Source organism: Hippopotamus amphibius, chromosome 8 (assembly GCF_030028045.1).
Source record: "Hippopotamus amphibius kiboko isolate mHipAmp2 chromosome 8, mHipAmp2.hap2, whole genome shotgun sequence".
In the NCBI taxonomy this organism is placed as follows: Eukaryota; Metazoa; Chordata; class Mammalia; order Artiodactyla; family Hippopotamidae; genus Hippopotamus; species Hippopotamus amphibius.
In genome coordinates this window covers 127,281,308-127,308,833 of record NC_080193.1, presented here as the reverse complement: position 1 = coordinate 127,308,833, position 27,526 = coordinate 127,281,308, and the positions used below count along the sequence as shown (strand labels likewise).

The 27,526-nt window shown below is 36.1% G+C and overlaps 1 protein-coding gene across 1 annotated transcript in view; it reads right to left on the bottom strand.

The window, feature by feature from the left end:
- Positions 1 to 27,503, bottom strand: part of CIR1 (corepressor interacting with RBPJ, CIR1) — a 33,896-nt gene extending 6,393 nt beyond the window's left edge. Inside the window, exons 1-7 of the mRNA XM_057745026.1 lie at positions 27,335 to 27,503; positions 22,592 to 22,686; positions 18,868 to 18,941; positions 18,273 to 18,283; positions 18,121 to 18,185; positions 17,023 to 17,071; positions 15,384 to 15,501 (exon numbers count right to left, since the gene is read on the bottom strand). Coding sequence (XP_057601009.1) covers positions 15,384 to 15,501; positions 17,023 to 17,071; positions 18,121 to 18,185; positions 18,273 to 18,283; positions 18,868 to 18,941; positions 22,592 to 22,686; positions 27,335 to 27,406 — 484 coding nt within the window. The 5' untranslated portion in view covers positions 27,407 to 27,503. The remainder of the gene's footprint in view (positions 1 to 15,383; positions 15,502 to 17,022; positions 17,072 to 18,120; positions 18,186 to 18,272; positions 18,284 to 18,867; positions 18,942 to 22,591; positions 22,687 to 27,334) is intronic.
- Between the last annotated feature and the right edge of the window lie 23 nt (positions 27,504 to 27,526).

The following is a 27,526-nucleotide window of genomic DNA, read 5'->3' as shown; positions in this document are numbered from 1 at the left end:
ATTAAGAGCTTTCATTTTTATAGAACTAAGCAATAGAAGGTAAAAAATGTTCCATAGTAAAATAAGTATTTTATCAGAGAATAACATAGGAGTCAAAAGTGCTGGCTGAGAAAGGCCCTATCACCGACTTCACAATTAGAGGACAGCAGTCCCAGGTGAATCTCACAAATGGGACAGGAGGAAGACTAATGCTGAAGGCAGAGATACTTCTTGTGTTTCACTGTTAGCCTAGGTCCATCTGCTCTTCCCAAGGACAGCGGTATCTTCCTTTCAAAGTTCATTGTTCCTTTCAAACGAAGCATTACCTTCTACAGTTTTATGGTATTCAGTGGGAGAAGAGAGGACACTGAGTTATAGGTTCATTACGGCCGTATAGGAAACACTTCCCCCTCCTTCCCCCAAATTTAATATACTCATTTACTTTACAGGATGCTCCTGTTTGCTGAGACGAAAATGCTATTCTTAGAGTGAATATCATTTTGTTTACCATGACAGTGGTGATCAACTTTTTCCCTTCTTATTCTGTGTGTGTGTGTGTGTGTGTGTGTGTGTGTGTGTGTGTGTGTTTTAACTTTATACAATGAAAAATCTCAACACTAGGGAGAATAACGTAAAGAGCTCTATATACTCATCACACAGCTTTAACAATTATCAATATTTTGCCATTCTTGTTTTATTTATTACCTCCAAGTTTTTTTGTTTCTTTTTTGATAGAGTATTTTAAATACAATTTCAGACATCACTTTGGTATATAAATCACTAATAAGGGCTATTTCTTAAAAATAAAGCCCTAACCCCTTTATTACACTTATTAATACTGACAGTTTTAAAATCCAGTCAACATTCAGATTTCCCCAATTATCTCAAAAGTACTTTTTTACAGTTGGCTTGTTCACATTAGGATTCAAACAAGTTCCACATATTGCATTTGGTTCATATATCTCTTAAGTGTCTCCCTCCCTCTCTCTCTCTCTTTGAGGTGTAAATGACATATCTTAAATGTCTTTCAATCTAAAACAAGTAGCCACTTTTCCTCCACTCTGCCCTTATTGCTATTCATTTTTTTCCCTTCAAATCTTTATTGGAGTATAATTGCTTTACAATGTTGTGCCAGTTTCTGCTGTAGATATTCACTTACTGAAGAAACTGGTCACTTGTCCTGTAGAATTTCCCCCATTCTGGGTAGTGATGATATTTAATATGTTCTCTGGCTCTTGTATTTCCTGTAAATTAGCAGTTAGATCTAGAGGCTTATTATTAAATTATTCTGGTATTTTATAACACATTACTTTAGGGGAATAATGAAAAGTTTTCTAAAGTTCGGATTCAGGAAAATGACACCTGAAAGCAAACACATTTTTGCGAATAAACCAGACTAAGGAAAGATGGCTGAGAATTCATCCTGGTATGTTCTTGCTTTCACCATGTATTTACCATAGTCAGAGTAATAGTGATACAACCTTAAAAATGTGTGTGTTTGAAAACAAACCCCCAAACACATCACAAATAATGATTCTTATTTCCATGAAAAATATGACATTTATTTCTTCTTTCTTTCCCAAAACTAAACTGACTATATATTGTGAAAAAGCCACTCCCTGTCGCTAAATGTAAAAGGGACACTTAGAAACACTAGTTATAGTACATGATCGAGAGGGAGAATTATTAAAATTATCTTACACTTGTATTTGATTCCTCATATTACCTAACCTTTTTGCTTTGAAGAAATCTTATTGAAACTTATCTTTAAAAAAGACTGAAAAGGGGGGCACAGTAGGAGCATGCAGCACAAGTCCCAGGGAGAAAGTGAGCAAGGCTATTAATAACGTGTGTGGGTGATTTTTATTTATACAGATGAGAATGTTTTATGTATGATTTTCTAAAGGTTATGCAAGAACCAATTGTACTGAATTGTAATAAAACTGCTCCATACTGGGAATTTTCCTGACACACTGCCAGTTCATCTTAGTGGAGGCTGGAAACAATAGGGTTTCTTATTGCCCTTATCCTGAGTTCATACTGAAGAAAGCTAATTTGATCTCTATTAAGACATACAATGTAAAGGAAAAACTGAACATTTCATTTTTGCTTCTGTGTCTGGAAAATACACAAAAGCAGGGAAAGATGAAACTGCCCTTACTGTATGCTAGTGAAAAATGCTTTATTAAAAACAACCTTGCCTTACAGAATCAATGTTAAAGAGGCGTTATATTTGATTGTCTTTACACTTAATTTTCAACTTAATTTACATGCAGATATTTAAGTGATGATACAACTATCATTAAGTAATACACTGAATAAAGATAATAAAGTGAATTCATAGTCCTAGAAGACTAAGAAAAATCATTTGTGTTGTGATAAACATGAAGTATTAGAAGTCAGCACTATGTTTTAAAGACGTTATAAGAATATGAACGCTCTTGAAAGGCTGTGCATCCATGAACCTCAAAAACAATATGTTGAGTCAAAGAAGTCAGACACAGAAGAACACATACTGTATGATTCCATTTATATGAAGTTCACGAACAGGTAAAAGTAATATGGGATTAGAAATTAGAGTAGTAGTTGCAGATGGAGGATGCCAACTGGAAAGGGACAGAAGGGTGTTTACCAGGGTGATGGCAACGCTCTATGCTCTATATCTTGTCGAGACACTGGTTACATGCATGCATACATTTGTCAAACTCAAACTACTCTTAAGACCAGTGCATTTTACTTAAACATATATTAAGTCAGTCAACAGTAATTACTGAATGACTGAGTTACTACAGACTCTCACTACATTTCTATACTAGATCTCTCTCAAACTATGGAGAACCCTGCATAGGGAATTTCAACTTATTCCTCCCTAGCATATAACACAGAAAGTGATTTTACAAATTAGTATGTATTACTGAGGGCTTATTATTTTATCTCACTAGGTACTTGAGAAATAAAGAATAGAGAACTTGGTTTTTGCCTTCAAGCTTATAATCTTTTTGGGAAAATTAGTTCATATAAAAGAGCAGGAAAAATATAAACTGTAAATCTGTATTATAAGATATATTCAGAGAATAAGATGATAAACAATGATGTTTAGTACAGTTAGCAAAGCCACTCACTAAACTGTTATTTATTAAGCATGTACACTGTGCCAAGCATTGGGAATACAAAGATAAATAAGATACAGTACCTATTTCAGAAAAGCAATACTTTCTAAGAAAGAACTAGAAACTGAATTTGACTTTCAAACTCCCATAGGATTTAGGAAAAGGCATTTTAAATGAGTGGAACATGATGAAGGTTCATGTTAAGTTTGATTTGGGTAGAATTAGTAATATTTACGAAGTAGACTACATTTTATTCATTCGCCTTTTCCCAGGTAATCATTAGTTAATTTCCTTTACTTGAAGTTGGCAGACCTTGAGTAGATGGAATGATATTAATAGGAAGAGTCGTGTAAAAGAGAGTTATGACTGTGATCTGAGAATCATAATACCCCTTTGAGACTGTGGGAGATGTAGCCTCCACTAGCCCCACACATGCCTTTAACACAGAGCAGAGCCATTTACTGACAGAGCAGGATTGCAATTCATTTGTTAATGTCAATGGAATTTCAAGGCATAGCCACTCTAACAACAAATTTAATCACTGAATTATAATAGTGCTTATAAATAGTTCAAAATGAGTAACCATTTGTAATCACTTAAAATAGCCAAAATTTAAAGGACTACTCAAGAGCATCAATTTGACCTTTGAAACACTTTGAACTGACAAGCTTTACTAGCTTCCTCATGCATTTAAAAATATATGTTCCCGACTTATCAACTGCATTTTTTTTAACTTTTTATTTTTATATTGGAGTATAGCTGATTAACAATGTTGTGATAGTGTCAGGTGCACAGCAGAGCAGCTCAGCCATACATACACATGTATCCATTTTCCCCCAAACTGCCCCCTCCCATCCAGGCTGCCACATAACATTGAGCAGAGTTCCCTGTGCTCAACAGTAGGTCCTTGTTGGTTATCTGTTTTAAGTATAGCAGTGTGCACATGTCAATCCCAAACTCCCTAACTATCCCTTCCCTCCACCCTTCCCCCTGGTAACCATAAGTTTGTTCTCTAAGTCTGAGTCTGTTTCTGTTTTGTAAATAAGTTCATTTGTATAATTTCTTTTTAGATTCCACATATAAGCAATATCATATGATATTTTTCTTTCTCTGCCTGACTTACTTTACTCAGTATGACAATCTCTAGGTCCATCCACGTTGCTGCAAATGGAATTATTTCATTCTTTTCTATGGCTGAGTAATAACCGACAAGGGCTTAATTTTCAAAATATACAAAGAGCTCATAATTCAATTACAACAATGACAAAAAAGCAAACTACATATTAAAGGAGAGAAGAAATGGTGCCTAACTTTCCTTCTTTATTTTGAGGTCAATTCTTTACTAATTTTAATATCTGCCTATTTGAGGAGTTTAGCTTTAAAGAGATTCTGGTAACACAAATATTTTTTCTGCAGTAGAATTATGTTGAAGGATTTAAAAAAATTCTGCCATCAGATGTAGGGCTATCTCAGTAGCTATGCTGAGAGGATTTAACTTCTTCAAGGAGTTACATAAAAGAACTCCAAAACAGACACAGGTGGGATGTGCCAGAAGGGCAATTGAGTTTATCATCTTTCTTTCTAAATAAAGTCCCTCCAGCATGTTCCTAGGTATCTTTCTAATACAAGCTTATGATCTGACAATTACTTTGTCAAATTTCCCAAACATGTTCTCAAGCAACAAAAATTCCTCCAACATGAAAGGTTGATGGAAAGATGGAAGAACAGCATGTGGGAGCTCTGTTGCAGAAAATGCTATCAATGCTACAGCTTAGTGTAACATTCTTCAAGAAAAATTAAATCAAGTTGAGGGGAAATAAAGCAAGGAAAAGAGCACGGATATGCAAACATAGGTTTGCAACAAGATGTTATGGAAAAACCCGAATGAACTTTTTGGCCAACCCATTATTTATTAATTTTCATATTGTTTAAACACACTAAAAGCTTTGCTGTAAACATTCTCCCATTCTCACAACAAGAAAAAAGCTGTCAGAACTCAAAATCAACAAATCTTAGCTCTATCAGAGTTCAGGTCACAGAGCAAATCACTGCCCCCAAATGGGAGAGAGAGGTGATACAGAGACTCAGTTTACCAGGACCAGAAACCAACAGAGCCAGCAACTGGTAGAAATACTTAAAGGATAACTGACTACTCCTGCAGATTGAGCAAGAACTAGCTTGAGAGATGAAAACTCCTGGGGGCTCAACCTTAAAGGGGCCCCCATACTTTTGTGAGTTTTACTTCCAGAAGCCCCACCAGGTTCTCACTGTGAACATCAAAGAATAATCCTGCCTTATACTTCCCTTCCAACAGTAGGAAGAGAAAAGTAACCATCCTGAAATATGCATAGAGCATTTTGTTGTCCTGAACAAATGCTTAATCTCAAAGGAAGCTATTTTACCAGAGCTTAACCTACGTGAGGGAAGAAAAAAGTTGAGCAGTGGGGAAAAAAGCTGACAAACACTTGTGAAGGTTACAGCCCAGGAGTAGAGGCTCAATAGAAAGTGAAACCTAGTCATACAATTATAGAATGCTTCCCCTCCCTTCACACCTTACCATATCAGTAGGGCTCCTATAAAATAACAGAAGATTACAACTGAAGCCAGGCTCAACTCTATTAACAGAGTCTATAGGGAAACCCAAAGGTGACAGAAGAGACAAAAACGAGGACACCAGAGGAAATTTATCCTCTAAAATCCAAAGCTATAACAAAGAGTAAATACAACCTAATTTCTAGCCAGATAAACAAAATCTCACACTAAAGGCCTATTTACCTCAGTTCTGTCTACATGATACATCATGTCTGGCTTTCAACAACAAATTACAAGTATGCTAAGAGGCAAAGACCACAGTCTAGAGACAAAGCAAGCATCAGAATCAAACTCAGCTATGATGAAGATTCTGGAATTATCAGATTGGGAATCTAAAATAACTAAGATTTATATGCTAAGGGCTCTAATGGAAAGTGGACAACATGCAAAACAGATGGGTAATGTAAGCAGAGAGATGGAAACTCTAAGAAAGAATCTAATGGAAATGATAGAAATAAAAAACACTAACAGAAATGAAGAATGCTTTTGATGAACTCATCTGCAGACTAGGCATAACTGAGGAAGGAATCAGTAAGCTTTAAGATAGGTCAATAGAAACTTCTCAAACCGAACAAAAAATTAAAAAAAAAAATTAAAAAAAGGAAGCCAGAATATCCAAAAACTGTAGGACAACTATAAAAGGTGTAACATATGTATAACAGGAATACCAGAAGGAATACAGAGAAGAGAGAAAAGAAGAGAAAAACATATTTTAAATAATAATAGCTGAGATTTCTCAAGACTAACCATAGACACCAAACCACAAATCCAGGAAGCTCAGAGAACACCAAGGAGGATAAACAGCAAAAAACCTATACCTAGGTGTATGATATTCAAACTTCAGAAAATCAAAGATGAAGAGAAAATCTTGAAAGATGTCAGAGGAAGGGAAAAAAAGCTTTACTGAGAGAGGAACAAGGATAAGAATCATATGAGACTTCTCTTAAGAAACCATGCAAGCAAGAGGAGAGTGGAGTGAAATATTTAAAGGTTAAAAGGAAAAACCCACCAACATAGAAATTATCCAGTATCCAGTAAAATTATCCTTCAAAAGTGAAGAAATAAAGACTTTCTCAGACAAACAAAAATTGAAGACTATATTACTAGTAGACCCATCCTTCAAGAAATACTAAAAGAAGTTATTCAGAAAGAAGGAAATGACATAGCTCAGAAACTCAGATCTACATAAAGGAAGAGCAATTGAGAATAAATAAAAGATAAAATATTTTGTTTTTCTTATTCTTAACTGATCTAACAGATAACATTCAAAACGATAACTGCAACAATACATTGGATGCATTTTATAACTTATGGATTAACAAAATGTATGACAGTGATGTTATAAGGAAGGAATTGCACTATATAACAGAAACTGGTTTACTCTGTTATAATGTACTGGCACTACTCGTGAAGTGGTACAGTGTTACCTGTAAGTGGACTTAGATTAGCTGTAAATGTATATTGCAAATTCTGGGCAACAACTAAAATTAAAAAAAAAATGAAGCATAACTGATATGCTAAGAGAGGAGAGAAAATGGAATCACATAAAATACTCAATTAAAACCAGAGAAAGCAGAGAGTGGAAAACAAAAATGAAGAACAAGGGCAACAAATAGAAAACAATTATAAATATGGTAGATCTTAATCCAATTATGTCAATAATAGATGAAAAAAAAGATCCAACTCTATGTTGTCTACAAGAAACTGAATTTAAATATAAAGACACAGGGAGATTAAAAGTAAAGATATGGGGCTTCCTAGGTGGCGCAGTGGTTGAGAGTCTGCCTGCCAACGCAGGAGACACGGGTTCGATCCCTGCTCCAGGAAGATCCCACAGGCCACGGAGCGGCTAAGCCTGTGTGCCACAACTACTGAGCCTGTGCTTTAGAGCCCGTGAACCACAACTGTTGAGCCCGTGTGCTGAAACTACTGAAGCCCACGCACCTATAGCCCGTGCTCCACAACAAGAGAAGCCAAGGCAATGAGGAGCCCGCGCACCGCAATGAAGAGTAGCCCCCACTCACCACAACTAAAAAGAAAGCCTGCACACAGCAAAAAAAGAGAGCCAACACAGTCAATAAAATAAATAAATAAATTTATTAAAAAAAAAAAAGGTAAAGATATGGAGAAAGATATACCATGCTAACACTAATAAAATAAAGCTGGACTATTATATTAGTTTCAGATAAAGCAGACCTCAGACCAAGGAAATTTATCAAGGATAAAGAAACACAATAACATAATGAAAAAGGGGCTCATCCTCTGAGACATAACAATCCCAAATGTGTATGCACCTAACAACAGAGCATTAAAATATGTAAGGCCAAAACTAATAGAAATGATTTTAGAACTAGACAAATCCCGTTACAGTTGGAGACTTCCATGCTCCTCTGTCAGAAACAGACCCAGCAGGCAGAAAACCAGCAGGATATAGTTAAACAGCACCATCTATCAACTGGATCTAGTTGTTATTTATTGAATACTTCATCCAACAACAGCAGAATACACATTCTTCTCAAGCTTATATGGAACAGTCACCAAGACCACATTCTGAGCCATAACCTTAACATATACCTTAACATACGTAAAAGAATAGAAATCATATAAAGAATGCTCTCAGACCAAAATAGAATTAAACTAGAAACAATAACAGAATGATGGCCAGAAAATCCACAAATATTTGTAGATTAAATAAACACACTTCTAAATAACACATGGCTAGAAGAAGTTTCAAGAGAAACAATATTTTGAACTAAATGAAAATGAAAATACAACTGCTGTATAATAAAGAACTCTGTCCCCAATTCGTGGAAGGGAGCCTCTAAATCTTCAAGATTTCTTGAGTGATAGGAGTGTCTTTGTTATTCATTGTGAGCCCCTAGATAGGTTTTGCCAAGGAGATGACTCAGGATGGGGCTGGCCACACCAGAAAGGCCAACCAAGTGATTAGAGGGTTGGAGCTTTGAGCCACATATCAGCCTGACCTCTGGGGCAAGGGAGAGGGATGAGGGGTTGAGTTCAACCACATGGCCAATAAGTCAATGAATCATGCCCGTGTAATTAAACCCTAATAAAAACTCTGGACAGCCTGGATGAGCTTCCCTGGTTAACAGTACTCTGAGCATATTGGTACATCCATGTGTAAGGAAGATGACATGTCCAGACTCCGTGGAGAGAGGACACTGGAAGTTAACATGTTTCGGGTAGGGAGAGACAAGCCAATTTTGTGTTAAAGTATGAAATTTTTCTTTTCTACATATTGTATAATTCCATTTATATTAACTGTCCAGAATAGGCAATTAATGGTTGCCTAGGACTGGGGGAGACTGGGGACTGGGGACAGGAACTGAGGGGTGTGGGATTTCATTCTGAGGAAATGATAATGTTCTAAAATTGACTGTGGTAATGGATGTACAACTCTGTGGATATACAAATTCAAAGCCATTGAATTGTATACTTCAAATGGGTGAACTGCATGGTATGTAAATTATAACTCAATAAAGCTGTTAAAAAAAACACATGCTCAGGGAAATGAAAACACAAGCCACAGACTCAGAGAAAATATTTGTAGAAGACATCTGATAAAGGACTGATACCCCAAATATACAAAGAACTCTTAAAACTCAACAATAAGAAAGCAAGTAACCCAATTAAAAAAAAAAATGGGCCAAAGGCCTTAACAGACACCTCGCCAAGAAGATATACAGATGGCAAATAAGCATGTGAAAAGATGTGCTGCATAATATGTCATCAGGGAAATGCAGAATAAAACAACGAGGTACCACTACACACCTATGAGAATGACCAAAATTCGTAACACTGACAATGCCAAATGCTGGTGAGACTGTGGAGCACCAGGAACTCTCATTCACTGTTGGTGGGAATGCAAAATGGTGCAACTACTTTGGAAGACAGTTTGGCAGTTTCTTATAGAACTAATAAACCGCATGATCCAGCAATCACGTTCCTTCATATTTACTTAAATGAGTCGAAAACTTATGACCACACAAAAACCTGCACATATATGTTTACAGCAGCTTTATTCATAACTGCCGAAACAGGGAAGCAACCAAGATGTTCTCTAGAAGGTGAAGGGATCAATAAACTGTGGTCCATCCAGACAATGGGCTATTATTCAGCACTAAAGAGAAATGCGCTATCATGCCATGAAAAGACATGGAGGAGCCTTAAATACATATTACTAAGTGAAAGAAGCCAATCTGAAAAGGCTGCATACTATAGATTCCAACTGTGTGACCTTCAAGAAAAAGTGCAACTATGCAGACAGTAAAAAGATCAGTGGTTGTTAGGGGTTGGGGGGAAGGAGGGATGAATACTTAGAGCACAGATGATTTTTTAGGGCAGTGAAACTACTCTGTATGATACTAAAATGGTGGATACATGCCATTATACATTTGTCCAAACCCATGGAATGTACCCCACCAAGAGTGAGCCCTAAGGTAGACTATGGACTTTGCGTGATAATGATGTGTCAATGTAGGTTCATCAATGATAACAAATGTACCACTCTGATGGGGAATGTTGATAATGGGGGAGGCTGTGTATTTGCGGGGGTAGGTGGTATATGGGAACTCTCTGTGCTTTTCTCTCAGTTTTGCTATGAACCTAAAACTACTCTAAAAGATAAAGTCTATTAAGAAAAAACACAAATAAGACTGAAACAAAACAAACAAAAAGATTAAGTAGGAAACATACAGATATATGTGATCATTAAATCTATTAAAGCCAAAATAACCAAAACAAAAAAACCCACTTGCTTTGTTGAAAACCACCACTGTGGATTTAAAAAAAATGATGTTTAATTTCAATATGCATTAAAAACATGAGTCAGTAACAGAAGGTAAGAGGCAATGATAAGAATAAGGGCTACAGAGTATAAACAAAAGGCCGGTGGGCCAGGCATTTAGTTACGCTGTAATATAAAAATATTTTATAAAAATGCAGTCACCACTGAAGCTTATCAGTTCCATATATAATTTTGATGTATCTAGAGTGGACAAAAACTTATAAAGTTAAGATGATCTTATCAGTAGAAAAGATATTCTAAACCAGCTTAGTCAAAAGAAGCATTCTGATTGCCTAATTTAACTTTGTAAAGGAGAAGTAAATCTTATAGCTGGTCTCTGTAAACCTCACAGCTGGAACATTCTAACAGCACCTTGCAGTTTCCAGTGATCAAAGTAAGTTACTTTATATACTAAACTAAGAATTTCATAATAGAAGTAATGGAACACCAGGGGGTGCAGTTATCATGAAATAATTACACTCCTGGGAGATTACAGGCACAAGGCTGTACCCCAGGGGTGTGATTATCCCATGAGAACCACATCCACTGAAATTGCCTTATTGCAAAAATAATCTCTATTCACTGGTGAGACATTATTCAATAGGTGATTTTTTTAAATGAAAAGATTTTTTTAGCTTGAATCAGCAAGTGGATTAGGAAATTGGCCAGTTTATTTTTCATTGCATTCAAATTCAAATATAACATCATTACTTGCTTTCCTATTCAATACAGCAGAGTATCTTTTATTTTGTTTTTGAGAAACCTTTAGGAGTTTCTATTAACGTTAGTTAAGTGGTACTGTTAAATTCAGGTCAAACTTTAAAAGGTATTAAGTGAGCAATACCATTTTAAATAATTTATTTCTATGTATAAGTTTCAATTCCTCTAATATTCATTTAAAAATTATAAATGTATAACCACTGTTAATATTTTAGTCTATCTCCTCCAGGCATTTTTATTTTTCTAAAAGTATCTCTCTATATGTCTACCTAAAGATGTAAAGAGAAACATGAATGGAATCCATGTAATCAACCTGTTTTATAATCTGCTTCTTTATTTGACCAAATGCTGTAAACAACATCCATTCATTAAGTAATCTTCCTATTATTTTTAATGGTTACATAGTATAGTATTGTCTTGTGACAATATCCCATAATTATTCACTTATATCCTTTTATTAGATACTTAGGTTCTCTACCTGTATGACTATTATATGCAATGCTTTACAACAAAATCTCAGGACGTATCCATGATTATTCCTATAGGATAAATTCATAACTGTGTAATATTAGTAAAACATAATTTAAGCAAACAAGGTCCTGTTTCCCAAATCTTCAATTGTTCTTACATATAGCTGAAGCTGATGGTTCTCAACTCTGACAGTGCATCAGAAATAGATCAGTAACTTTCATCATCTTATGTGGTATTACAGATGGTGAAAGTTACTGATCTATTTTTACCATAATCTTATCACAGAGTTCAGCACTTTGAGGTATTCTTAGAAAAGTAAGACACAGGATTTAAGAAATTTAAAATACTGCTTAATTTTTTTTTTTACTTGATATATCCTGGTATATCCTCACATGTCAATACAGAGCAATAGTTTGATTCATTTACCAATATCTAATGGCTATATCGTATTCCATTTTGGCTATATTGGTATTCCAATTAATTCTATAATTTATTTTTAAAAATTGAAGAAAAACTTTTTTGGCCACGCCGCACATCATGTAGGATCTTAGTTCCCCAACCAGGGATCAAATGCTTGCCCCCTTCAGTGGAAGCGTGGAGTCTTAACCACTGGACCACCAGGGAGTGCCCCATAATTTGTTTTTTTAAAAATACACTAATAAAGTGCTTACCATGTGCCAGGTGCTATGCCAAGCACTACACATATATTAACTCATTTAGTTCTCATAACAACCTTAGGAGGTAGGTACTAGTATAATACCTATTTTACAGACTCTGCAAATTGAGGCACAGAACATTCAAGCAGCTTGCTTAAAGTCACATGGCTACTAAGTACAGAGCAGGGGTTCCAAATCAGGCATCTACGTACCTCCACACCTCCACAGTCTGAATGTATGGTTCCTTCTGTGTAGAAGGTTGTTCCTTCTGCCTGAGATACCAAATGCTCTTCTCCGAAATCCTGCATGGTTGCATTTTTCTGTCATCTTGGTCTCAGCCTAACATCACTTCCTCAGAGGGGCTATTCCTGACCGCCTCATGCAGTTATTCCCCATTTAGTTCTTATCACAGTATCCAATGTAATTTTCATCACAGAATTTATAAATACCTAGTACTTTCTTTTTTTTAAAAAAATTTTATTTATTTATTTATTTATTTATTGACTGCATTGGGTCTTCATTGCTGTACGTGGGCTTTCTCTAATTGTGGAGAGGAGGGGCTACTCTTCATTGCGGTGCATGGGCTTCTCACTATGGTGGCTTCTCTTCTGCAAAGCAGAAGGGCTCTAGGCACACAGGCTTCAGTAGTTATGGCACGTGGGCTCAGTCGTTGTGGCTCACAGGCTCTAGATCGCAGGCTCAGCAGCTGTGGCACACAGGCTTAGCTGCTCCGCGGCATATGGGATCTTCCTGGACTAGGGATCAAACCTGTGTCCCCTGCATTCGCAGGCAGATTCTTAGCCACGTGTCACCAGGAAAGTCCCTGTACTTTCTTATTTATTAGTCTATTTTGTGTCATTCCCAATAGAATGAAAGAACCTCTTCTGTTTTGCTATTGTGTTCCGAGAGCCTAGAAAAATGCCTGGCACAGAGTTAAGTACTCCATATTGTGATTGTTAAATAAATGAGTTTACCAACCCCTTACTGATAGACATTTAGCGTTATTTCTGATCTTTTACTACTATAAACCTTTGAGCATCTACCTTATCACTTTCTTACTATAAATTCCTGGATGTTGAATTTCCAGTAAAATGATATGCATGTTCTTAACACTTTTGATACATATCATCAAATGACTCTTCAGAAAGGCTGCTCCAATTTATCAATTGTGGATTAAAATAGTCATTTTATCATACCTGCTCCAACACTGGATGTGTTGTTCTTTTAAATCTTTAGCACACGTTCTTTTGGTTGTTGTTAGTAGACTTTCTAATACAGATTCAAGAGAAAGCAGGTCTATCAATTACTAAATAAAGGGCTACCTTAGTCTACAGTCTACATCCTAGTCTCCTAGTATCCTGGAGTCATCCTACTCGTTCTCTCCAAGCAGGATCAAAGTAAGACAAGGCTGAGGAACAAAGACAGCAGCTGCCACTGCCTGCCCCTAGCCAACACAGGGGTCATGCATCTGGAAGGGCACCACAAGGATGGAGAAAGGACGGAGAAAGATGCAACCCCTTCCAGAAAACAGAATATACTTTTCAAATGTAACAACAGATCCCTGTATAAGTACCAAAATTAGTGGTCAGAGATATTTGTACCAATGGGTTCTGCATCCTACTGCACCCTCATGTTCTCTGGGGCTTTCTTTGGCGGCTTCTCTCCCTTCCTTCACCAGCTGAGTGAGGGCAGGGGAGAGGGCGCACAGCATGTGAGTTTAAGAGTACCTGCACTATGGCATCAGCAGGGCATTCTTTTGTCAGAGATTGCCAGACGAAGGTCTCTATGGATACTCTTTCACCACTGGGCAAACAGTTTTCCCTCTACTTAAGATGTGGTTTTTTAAAACTTTTTAAAAGACCAGTAAGGATTTTTAAAAAATCAGTTGTAATATTACACGTGGGTATTTCCTCTACCCATTCTGACATTCATAACACCATTAATGAAACAGTGGCAAACTTGATAATGGATCAAATTCTTAAACTCCTAATATGAGAACTAGCATCTTGAATTCTACAGCCTGCATCTGGCTTGCTCGAAGGAAGCTATAGCTATAGAAGAGAGGCTGATTTCTAGCTATAGAAGAGAGGCTGAAGGTCATAGGCTGATTGAGGGTGAACCCTGGGCTCAGAGGTGGCAGTGAAAGCCTCAGGGAGTCTAAAGAGGTACATCAGAGGCCTAGATTAGCTGAGAGGATGGGGCTTCACGCTGAGAACATTTGCTTCAATAAAGCAGCTCTGCCTTTATATGTTCTATATGCTGGGATTACATGTAGGATTTATTTTAAAAAATTTAAAAAAGGTTCTATAGCTGTTTAAAAAACTCTGAAAATCTCTTGAGTTATACTGTTATCCTTATTTTCAAACAAAGAATTAAACTCATAAAAGTGAAATGACTTAAGGATACAGAGTTAAGCAGGTTATTGCTATTATGATTCATTATGAGTTACTGTTGGATTAGTGTGGCTGTCTCAACAACATACTAACAAGGCACTGATAAATTTCAGTTAAAACTTCTCAGTTTTAATGTCTTTCTATAAAAAGAACCCAAATGATCCAAACCAAATTAGACCAATTTTTCTTAAGTAGACAGTAAATATGCAGGAAGGTAAAATTAATTTTAATATATTTAACATCTTTTACAACTCAACTTTGATTTTATCTCTGAAACAAAAAATGCAATTTGTGGCTTTTGTCCAGCCAGTTTTATACCTCAGGAGGACATGAATATAACAAATAGCTATTTCTTTCTTCTATTTTTAGGTTACCAATCTGATAAACTATGTTTAATACATCTGTTCCTTTTAAAATCAATTTCATAGGCCCCTTGGCTAGAAAAATTAAATTAAATTCTAAAACACAGCATTTCAAATTCAAAATATATGACGAGTTTCCCATTGACCATCATATTTTGCGAATGTAATCTAACCCCAGAAAACCAAACCAAACCAAAACCCAGCGAGACTTAAAAAAAAAAAGTTATTTTCACTTTCCTTGTTTGTCCTGTATGTAGTCTAAAACAAACAAATAAATTATGTCTAGTGCCTACCTGAGCCATCAGTGGGAACTGAACTTGCATTAATTCCAGAAAGACCAAACAAAGGACATTCTCGATCTGTATTGACATGACCCCATTTGTGACATTTAATGCACCTCACGTTTCGAACCTGAGAAAGAGTAAACATTAATTACTTTGGTTATTAAAATACTAAACATCTAACCGATGTTCAACTCCCTGCTCCTTAGGAGAATTTAAATTAAATCAGTCTTGTTTTTAAAAGATCTCTAGGGAAAGAGACTCCACAACTATATTTCACAATGTAATTCAAACACTAAAATCTTTCATTATAAATTATGCCTAAAAGCTAAGCTGAATCCTATTTTTTTTTTTTTGAGTGTTACATGGTGGCAATAAAACAATGTCATCCAAAAAGAAATGGTAAAATATCAAAAAAGAATGATGTCATGGCTTAATTTTAAAGTCTCTAATTTTAAAAAGTTAATCTTTGAGGTTTCAATTTCCTAAACCAGGGGCTGGCAAACTTTTTCTGTAAAGAGCCAGATAGTAAATATTCTAGGTTTAATGGACCAAAGGTCTCTGTTGCAACTACTCAACTCTGCCAATATAGCAGGAAAGCAGCAGCAGGGAATATGTACATGAATAAGTAAGGCAGTGTTCAAAAAAATGTTATTTATAACAAGGACCTGGCCATCTGGTGATAGTTTGTTACGGTTCTAAACAGCTTTTTTTTTTTTTTTGAGTAGCAGGGTTTTATTGAAATTCAACACCTAGAAATGTGCTTGCTGTGTCCATTATTTTTTTTAAGTACGATCAAAACCAGACATTTATTTATTTATTTAAATATTTTTTATTTATTTATTTTATTGGCTGTGTTGGGTCTTTTTTGCTGTGCACAGCTTTCTTTTAGTTGTGGTGAGTGGGGGCTACTCTTCGTTGTGGTGCACGGGCTCCTCATTGCCGTGGCTTCTCTTGTTGTGGAGCATGGGCTCTAGGCGCATGGGCTTCAGTAGTTGTAGCACATGGGCTCAACAGTTGTGGCTCACGGGCTCTAAAGCGCAGGCTCAATAGTTGTGGTGCACAGGCATAGTTGCTCCGCGGCATGTGGGATCTTCCTGGAGCAGGGATCAAACCCATGTCCCCTGCATTGGCAGGCAGATTTGTAACCACTGCGCCACCGAGGAAGCCCAAAACCAGACATTTAAAACAAACTGGCTAGCCTGGCAGGTAGAGAAGAGTGCACCTCATTTTAAATGGATGAAGTGGCGTTCGACTCTCTTTTGAGTGTCACAACAACATACTTTACTCGCCAGACAGCACGTCCAAAGTACCAGCCTTTATGGAAGCTATTACTCTCAGGGGAGAGGTTAAGAAACATCCTAGGAAGCCCAACAAATAGTTTTATATATATATATTTTCTACCTTGAGCTAATTCTCCAAATTCCTTGAAAACTGCAGAGACCATTATCATTGTAATCCTCATTATAAAACTGAGTCCTATCTTTTATCAGTTTACTACATTTAATGTTTTCTCTCCTAGTCCTTCTATTATCTAATACAAATAGAAACCATACAGCCTCTTTTCAGCTTGAATACCTTTTGGACAACAATATAAAGAAGTGTTTATTTAAAAAAACTTATTCTTACAGTATAAATATGTGTCACTTGCCTGAATACCAAAGGGCTGATCTCTGATGTTCATGTCATCTTTGGCATATCTATTAAGGAGAGAAAATGTACAATGTTAATAATTTAATAATTAAACTAAAAGTAGTTTTATAGTTCTAAGTAAATTATGAAATGTACAACATCAATAAATAAATAGAACCAAGAAATCTAGTATTTCCAAACACAACTTCATTAAGGATCCACTCTGATGATCTGCAATTTAAAAAAATTAAAAAAATAAACATAAAACTAAAGACTATGATCAAGCAAATTAGTTGCATAAGATAAATCATTAAAAATAACTTTTCACATTAGTTTCTTTCTCTAGTGAATAAAAAGGCAACATAAGATGGGATATCAGATAAATTTAATGATACATATTTTATCTTAAAAGAAGACCATCCAGTAATCCCACTACTGGGCATATTCCCAAAGAAAACCATAATCCCAAAAGAAACATGTACCATAATGTTTATTGCAGCACTATTTACAATAGCCAGGACATGGAAGCAACCTAAATGCCCATCAACAAATGAATGGATAAAGAAGATGTGGCATATATACACAATGGAATATTACTCAGCTATAAAAAGGGATGAGATGGAGCTATATGTCATGAGGTGGATAGACCTAGAGTCTGTCATACAGAGTGAAGTAAGTCAGAAAGAGAAAGACAAATATTGTATGCTAACTCACATATACGGAATCTAAAAATGGTACTGATGAACTCAGTGATAAGACAAGAACAAGGACGCAGATGCAGAGAATGGACTGGAGAACTCGAGGTTTGGGGGGGTGGGGGTGAAGGGGAAGCTGAGACGAAGCGAGAGAGTAGCACAGACATATATACACTACCAACTGTAAAATAGATAGCCAGTGGGAAGTTGTTGTATAAGAAAGGGAGTTCAACTCAAGGATGGAAGATGCCTTAGAGGACTGGGACGGGGAGGGTGGGGGGTACTCGAGGGAGAGTGGGGGGAGAGTCGAGGGAGGGAGGGAATACGGGGATATGTGTATAAAAGCAGACGATTGAACTTGGTGTACCCCCAAAAAAATAATAAATAAAATTAAAGAAAAAAAAAAGAAAACCAGTTCTTACTTTTCTCGTGGGGCCCCTTTTTGCCATTCAAATTTGTATTCGGTCTCTCCTTCTGTTTCTTCTTTCTAAAAATATTCATGAAAGTCTTTCAATTTCTCCATAAAATTACAATCTATTGCAAATAAATCCAAACATAGAAAATAGTACTTTACCTCTTTGTTTTCTTGATTGCACATTAAAAATATGGAAGGAAAAAAAAGTAGGTCAAGTTAAAAACTTCAACATAAAAGTTTGCTATCATATACTACACTATGATATCATGGTATTTAACAGTAACTTATAAGAATGTATTAGTTTGACTTTTTTTTTTCCTTCAGAAGATACAGTTCAAATCACTGAAGGATAAAAAACAGCATTGAATAAGAGACAGTATTTAATAAGCACATTAACTTCTAATCTTTAAACTTTTATATTTTTCACTGACAGTGAATATTATGCTTTCTATTTACAAGTATACTCAGTAAGAAGAACTGAACATACAAATTATAAAAGAATAAATGTACTTCTGGTAATGCTGATATTTTTTTCCGCCCCAAAGGACAAGCCCTTAAATTATTACTAGATTAGACAAATATTTTTAGTATTTATTCTACTGTATTGATTGCAGTATTTTAAAAAATTATTTTAGAGAATAATAGCAATTTTAAAAGATGAAGAGCAACTTCTAGAAAAATGTCTGTCATAAGAGTTCTTAATCTTTAGTTGCATGCACATCAAAGACTTAAAAAAAGGGAAATAACCAAGTACCTTTTTTAGCCCCTGGTGGAGCCTCATACATGAAATTAAGGCCATTCTTTACACGTTCATCTCCCATAAGCAATCTAAACAAAACAACACATAAAGTTAGCAATTTTTTGTAGGAGGAAAAAAATTACAGAAAAACTGTCCCTCTATACCCCTAAATCCTAAGGGAATTAGGATAAACTATTTTTATTAGAGATAAAGTTCCAAAACTTTACTCCACGGATTAGATGACATCTGAAATATCTGAATGGAAATTTCAACAGTACTGCCTCTTTAGTAACTGGTTTTAAGTTCTGAGAGATCCTCCCAACTGAAATGAGGGGAAAATGTCATGCTTTCCTTAAACTTTGAAATGCTGTTGAAAAGTGACAACTTTGAAATCCTATATGCCAACACAAATTTGGAATTAAGTTAAACAGTGCCAACATTTTTTCTTAATTGTGAGGAATCAAACAGTTTTAGAAAAATGAGTCTCTCTGGAATTTCTTTAGGAAGTCAAATCCAGTTATGCTTGTAAGAGCCAACATCAGTAGGAGAACCAAATTCTTTAGCGAGGCCGATGAAGAGAGAACAGTTTAAAGATAATCTGCAACAGGTTAATTACTATGATGGACTCAATATCTGCTGCATCTTAATAATCATTTTCTTTTTTATCATTTGTTTTAACATCAAAAGTTCCCTGTTTGGGTTCTGTTTAGAGATATGCTGTGCTTTTTTAGAAAAAACCTCTGCTACAAATTGAATGAATGGTCAAGTTAAAGTTTTAATTCATAAGATCCAAGTAAAGTCCTGAGTATAAGAAAGTACTTTGATCCATCAATTCTACTCCTAGGCATATACCCAAAGGAACTGAAAGCAGGGAGCTGAACAGGTTTTGTATGCCAATGTTTACAGCAGCATTATTCAAAATAGCCAAAAGGTAGAAGCAATCCAAGTGTCCACTGATGGATGAATGGGTAGACCAACTGTGGTATATACACACAATGGAATATTACTTGGCCATAAAAATGAATAAGTTGTGATACATGTTACAATATGGATGAATCTTGAACATGTTATACTAAGTGAAATATGCCAGACACAAAAGGACAAATATTGTTTAATTCCACTTATATGATGTATCTAGAATAGGCAAATTCATAGAGACAGAAAGAATACTGTTTACCAGGGTCTGGAGGGAGGGGGAATGGAGAGTTACTGTTTAAAGGGTATAGAGTTTCTACTTGGGGTAAAGAAAAAAAATTTTTGCAAATAAGGCAGTGGTAATGGTACACAACGCTGTGAATATAATTAATGCCACTGAACTGCACACTTAAAAACAGCAAATTTTATGTATTATATATTCCCACCCCCAGAAAAGCATTTCATTTATATTGAAACAAAAATAACATAAAATCAAAACTGGAAGATCAGTTTCATTTTGTGCAAAACTCAATAGATATACAAAATAAAGGGAAAAGCTACAATATTGGCATTTTCCAACTTCAAGTAAAAAACCTGTACAGATTCTTTCTTCCTTCCTTCCTTCCTTTCTTCTTTTCTCTTTCTTTCTTTCTTTGCTGTTGACTCTAAGCAGAGTGAAATATACAGACTTTTGGACATCTTTTTATTTATCCAGTTAGAATAATCATATGATTGTCATCTTTACAAACAAAAGTATGTAGGGATCAATAGCCACAAACATTAAGACAGCTAAAAACTTAAAAGGGAAAAAATAGAGTATTAAGGAACAGAACTGGCTATCAAGGACAACACTTTTGCATGAGGAAAAAAGAAAAATGTAGCAAATTACTCCAAATACTCATAAATTTGCTTTTATATACTCATAAATTCAAACAAGCAAACCTAGAAGCAATGAACACACCTAGTGTCTAGATCCTGGCTTCTAAATAAAATCCTGGTTTCCTTTTATTTCTAAATAAAATAAAATCCTGGTTTTCTCCAATAAAAGGAACCAGGTTGATTCCAATGCTGGAGCAAGGAAAAATAAAAGACAAGTTTTTGACGATCTTATAGTGCCAGGAAGTAGTTTTTTTTTTTAAAAAGGATGGGGCATGTTACATGGACATAGGAGTCAAGCTGATAGAGCAGGCAAAGGCCAAAACTGGAACAATTTGAGCAAAAAAATAAATAAGGTATTGGATTACAACCTATTAAATAAATATCTGAGTCCATTCTGATAGAAATAAATGATTAAATAAGTGAAGGAAAGAGAAAAATCTTCTTTCTAGAAAAATTCAAATTAAAAAATGTAGAGGGATTTTTAAGAGAAATAGAAAAATCACTATTAGAATACCACAGTAATAACTGATGCAGGCAAGATCTATCAATGAATACTAATATCAGTGGGCAAAGTTCAGGGAGAAACAGGATATTTGCAAAGCTTCAAATATTTCCACCTCTATCTCTTTATTGGTGTAACTCAACCAATATCCAATTCAGGATATTTCCTGAATATCCTCTTCACCTACCCACTGTGATCATCTTTAATAAGCTTTTACTATATGTAAATCAGGGTTTCTCAACAGTAATGCTATTGACATTTTGGACTTGATCATTCTTTGTGTGCATTGTAGACTGTTTTGCAGCATCCCTAGAATCTACCCAGTAGATGCTGGTTATCACCCAACCCCTGAGTTGTGACAATCAAAAATATGTCCAAATGTTGCCACATGTCTCCTGGGGGCAATAATGGCCCTAGGCTAGGAAATAAAGATCTAAACCCTTACCATTATTCATAGTTTAGCTTAAACGTCACCTCTTTCATAAAGTGTTACCTTGTTATCCCAAATGGAATTTTTCTGTCTTATGCTAGCATGCCTCAGTTTTTATAACAGTGTGTTTTCAATTGGTTATTACCTTCAGCCTTGAACTATATGTATGTATATATTCCTTATTAGGTTTTCTTGAGGGTAGAGAGAAACTACGCATTACACTTTTATAGGCCACTACAACACCATTTGTTGTCTTGCATGAAGTAGGTACTCCGTAAAAGTTAACCAGATTAAATAAATTAGTGAGAAAAATACTTAATTGAACTAAACGTTTTATTTCTTTAATTTTGCTCTCCATATACCATGTTATATTTTAAAGAGAGTATTTGGTAATAGTTTAGCATTACTTTGCTTAAGTTCCATGTTTTGATGAAATCTAGGACTGAGTGAAAGAGAAAGTATCTATCCAACTAAAGCACCACTATTCATTTGCTTGATTAACCAAGAGAAGCCAGCTTCAGAGTTAGATCTGCAAATACAAACATAAAATGACAATAGCTAAAGGGCAGGTACTGTACTGTAGTTAACCAATGAAGAACTCTAGCTCTGATCCTGCCATTAACAGAATAATGACATGCAGGTCAAGTAGAGACACTTCAATTCACTTCTTGAAGCTGTCCTGTGTATCTTTTTAATTTAGTGTATGTTAAAGAAATATCTTTGTAAGAAGCCTCAGTAGTTCATGTATAGACATTTATTTTTCTTCTAAGTGTTGTATAAGTTGGAACTTCCCTATAAAATGTATGTGGAGTCACATCCATGTTTTATGTGAATTACGCGTAAAGTTGGAAAAAGTGCCCATCTATCAATATAAGAGTGAAGATAGTTCACAGGGAATACAATCCTATCACTGGGGAATTCAATTCAAAAAACCTAATTTAATATATGATTCAGTAAGGGCTACTCTCATGCAATTATTTATTCTAAAAACACCACATAGTGGAATTTCTTACCTATTATCATATGATTCTTGTTCTTTAAGATATTGTTGCATTAATTCTTCTTGTTTCTTCTTATCATATGATATTTTCTGTTCTGCCATCCATACCTACAGTAGTAAAAAGTAAAAAACTTAAGTAGGAAGTTTGCTCTCTTTTATAATAAAATATAAAACGCTATTGTATATAAAAACAATCTATTCTGGTCATAATGTCATCATCACAAAACAACAGTTGAAAGATGTGATTTGTGCTTTTATACAAGTCCTTAAATATAATAACTCAAAACAGCTAAACTTTCAGGCAAGAATGTCACACTTGAGAACCACTCTGAGCTCTTGGGGTACAACAGCTTCTTGTATTCAGTCCTTCTGCTGTTTCAGAGATAAGAATGACCATCTCTCTACATGGAATATGTCTAGTCGAGAACACACACAGGGCACAACCAGTAAGGTTAAATGATGCCCACAGATGCCAGTGGGTGTCACTGACACCCCAAGAGAGAAATGGGAGACAAGAAGGAGAAAAAAAGGAAAGGAGATGAAAGGTAGTTGTAGAAAAAAAGGAAGAGACGAGCGGAAACAAAGAGATAAGACAGAGGTGCATCTGATGTCCTGCAGTCGCTCAGGGGCACCACCATCACAGGCTGACTGCGTCCCTATGTGAGATTCTCAGAACCACAAAAGTGGTGAAGGCAAAAAGCCCACACAGCTTGTGCAAGGATATTTAATCATGTTACTTCCAGGTTTAAAAGGTATCAGTGACTTCCCACCTCCTTTAAAGTAAAGGACAAAGTGTTTGATAACCATTCAACATAAACAGCAAGGCAAAATTTCTCTCCCAACAAGCTAAGTTTTAAGAAGGTAAATTCAAGGAAAAATACTTACATTGATAAAATTATAATTATTAACTGTAGTTGGGGGCAGTTAAGTCTGGGGAGAAGGATGGGGGACAAGACTAGCATTGTTCAACTTTAGATGAAAACAGGGATAGTTACTAATATATAATAGTGCTCAGATAGGAAGAATCTTTGGGGACCACAATCTGACATTAATATGGAGATAAAAGCAGAAACAGAAATGAAAATGAAAAATGAAATGTCCTTTAGGGACAGAATATACCAGAAATTTCTTTTGGTATAAGTTCCTGAAAGTTTCTTCCACTGCCTTCATAACTAACATAATACATATGCCATAACTAATACACCATTACCAATGTAATGTTACAGTAGAAGAAAAGTCTACACTTGGGATAGGCAGTAAAAGGCACATGTTTGGAATTTTCACTGTAGCTCAAAATGCAAAAAGTTGCAACAGAGAAATGCAAGGTGTCACTGCCTGGTCAAATAATATATTAATAATAATATTCTAATGAATAACATTACTTCTGACAATAACTACCATTTATTTAAAGCTTTAGATTTTACAAAGTTATTTTATTAGTCTCAATTGCTCAAGGGCTTAAATATATGAATATTTACAATGAACTAGAATAAATAGTAAAACATATTCTTGCCTACAAGAATCTGCTAATAGAAAATCATACTAACCTTTCTGTATGTTTATATTTCACAATAAAAAAGATAGGAATTGTGTAAATAAATAATAACAATATTTGGGCCTGGGCCGAGGGTGGGGGAAGGGGACACATCATGACTGTGTTTTTCATAACTTATGTTTTTATATAGTTGCATTTATGCCAATAAATACTCAGCTGGGAAAAAAAATAATAGCAATAAAAATTTATATTTGGGACAGAATACGTTCAACAAAAGGAAACAGAACAAAGTGTTCTAGGGGGCAGGGAAGAAGGCAGGTATAATGGAATGCTTCATAGCCAAGTCTGGGTTTCTAGAAGTTCTTTATTTTTTAAATGTAGTAACTATATTCACAGGTAGCCAGTATTATTCCTGTCTTGTATATTCTTCCAAAGATGTTCACATGGACATACACACAGTACACGAAATATACATAATATATACACACACATACACAGAGAATATGTATAAAATAAAATTCTGTACTATGAAGATCATTCCCAGGTCAGTAAACAAAACATGTTCTTATTTTCTGGGTGGTGGGGTGCTGAAGAATATCATTCCTTTGTGGGGCTACACCACCATTTATTTAACCAATCTCCTGCTGTACTGATGGGCATTAAGAAATTTCCAATCTTTTGCTATTATAAACTCAGCTGCAATAAATAAGCCTGTCACACAAGCAGCTTCATATATGCTAAACAAGATTTTGAAGTGGATCAAAATTTTGCCAAGGGAAAAACAGGATAAGATATTACTGGCAGAAGGAACAGCTCAGATAAAGATCCAAAGGTTGTGAAACAGAAACTAAGTAGTTTCATTTTACCAGAGTATAAAATCTATGGTGGGAGAATAGCAGTAAGGGATGGAGAAGGAAAAATAAACTGGAGCTTGGTTACCTGGACTTGATCCTATAGTATTTTAATAAGGAGCTGGAAGAAATCAGAGTTGTGCTTTAAAATGACTACTCTAGGACTTCCTAGGTGGCGCAGTGGTAAAGAATCTGCCTGCCAATGCAGGGGACACGGGTTTGAGCCCTGCCCTGGGAAGATTCCACATGCCGCAGAGCAATGAAGCCCATGCGCCACAACTATTGAGCCTGTGCTCTAGAGCCCGTGAGCCACAACTACTGAACCCATGTGCCGCAAGTATCGAAGCCCATGAGCCTAGGGCCTGTGCTCCACAATAAGAGAAGCCACTACAATGAGGAGCCTGTGCACCACAATGAAGAGTAGCCCCCACTCACAGCAACTAGAGAAAGCCCGTGTGCAGTAACGAAGACCCAACACAGCCAATAAATAAATAAAATAAAATAAATAAATTAAAAATAAAATAAAATAAAATAACTATTCTATGGAAACAACCCAAATATTCATCAAATGATGGATAAATAAAATGTGCTGTATACATATAATGGAATTATTCAGCAATAAAAAGGAATGCAATACTGATACAGTCTACAACATGAACTCTGAAACATTATGCTAAGTGAAAGAAGCCAGGCAAAAAAATCACATATCGCATGATTTCATTTATATGAAATATCCAGAATAGGCAAATCCACAGAAACAGAAAGCAGATTAGTGGCTGACTAGGGGTGGGGAGGTGGGAGGATTAAGGACAAATGGGGAGTGACTGTTAATAGATATGGGTTTACGGGGAGGGGGTGGGGTGATGAAAATGTTTTAGCACTGTTGTGGTGATGACAAAATTCATAAATATACTAAAAACTACCGAATTGTACACTTTAAATGGGTGATTGTATCGTATGTGAATTAAACCTCAATAAAACTGCTAAATAAAAAAGTTATTTTGATGGTTATATGGGTAAATGGGTAGAGAATGGATGTGGGAGGGGTCAAGACTGGCAGCAGAAAAACCAGTTAGGAAGTATAACAGTCTAGGTGAAAGATGATGAGGGTCTAAGCTAAGATACAGGCAGTAGTGACAAGGAGGAGAGATGGGTTCAACAGATATTTGAGAGGTAACACCAACAGAATTTATTAGCTGACCAGATAAAGGAGTCATGGGAAGGGATGAATCTTGAATTTTTGGCCTGGGTGACTGGATGAACAATTGTGTTACTACCTGTATTTCTTACTGCTATGAGAATAGGAAGTATAAAAAGAAGAGCAGATTTAGGATAAAAGATAATTTCCACGTCAAATATGTTGAGTTTGAGATGCCTGTAGGATGTCAAGATGAAACTGTCTAGCATATAGTTGTCTTTGGGTGCCTCCAGCTAGGGGGAAAGATCTGGCACTGTAGATTTGAGAGTCAGGTGTAAAAAAAGGGGTGTTAAAACTATGAAGTTGGCTGTGATTGTTTGGGAAAGCATACAGAGTAAGCAAGACATGGGCCAAGGATGAAACTCTGGTTTTCACCTGTATTTTAGGAGCAGGCTAAGGATAAGGGTGTGTGTAGGGGCAATTAACATTTTATTGAGCACTCCCTCCATGCAGTGGGCAGAGTGCTAGGTGGTGGTACTTGTTTCAAAGTCTTTATCTACATCATCTTATTTAGTCCTCATAACCATTTCACAAGTCACGACAACTATTACTGATCATTCTTAATTTATAGATTAGGGATTATTGATTATAGATCAGGGATATTAAATATTTTGTGCAAGGTCTCAGGGCTAAAAGAGACTGTGCTGGGAAAACAGAATCCAGGTCTGGTTTCAATGCTCAGACTCTTCTACTTCACCATTCTGCTTTCCACTGCTATAATATTCAGCACAGTTTTTCTGTACTGGACCTAGTAAACCTGTAAGTGGTTATTTAAAAAGCCAAAGTTCAATGAAGTCATCAGAGATACGCTACATGATCAGGTGGGATAAAAAGAGGAAGCAAAGTGTGTGATCTTATTTCCTTTTCAAGATCTATCTTAAATAGACAGGGAGTCTTCTTCGTACAGGACAGCAGAGCTCAGAAGCCGTGATCTCTGGGATTCGAAAAGACAACATTAGAATCTGCTGCGGGAAGTTCTATATCTTAAGGATTTACATTTTAGCTGACAGAAACGAAAGAGCAGACAGGCGCCCGTCTCCTGGCTGAAGTACAACAGAATAAATGTCGAGGGACAGCGGAGAAGGGACGAGAACACCAGGGCTTTAGGCATGGAGAAGAGGCTGCTGTCCCAGGGATCCCAGAGACACCACCACTCTCACCTCCAGGAGCCCCTGGGAACCCAGGCGCCAAGGGCCTGCTCCCCGTACTCACTTTTTTGATGTTGGATTTGGAGGCAGGATGAAAGTCCTTCTTGCACATGAAATTGGCGAAGGATTTCCCCATTTTGGAGCCTGCGATGGGGAAAGCAGCCGCTGGATCTGCGAGCAACGTAAACAAACTCTGCCGCCTAACCGGAACTGCGCCGCCAGTGGCAGCGGGAACTTCCGGGGTCAAAAGGGATAG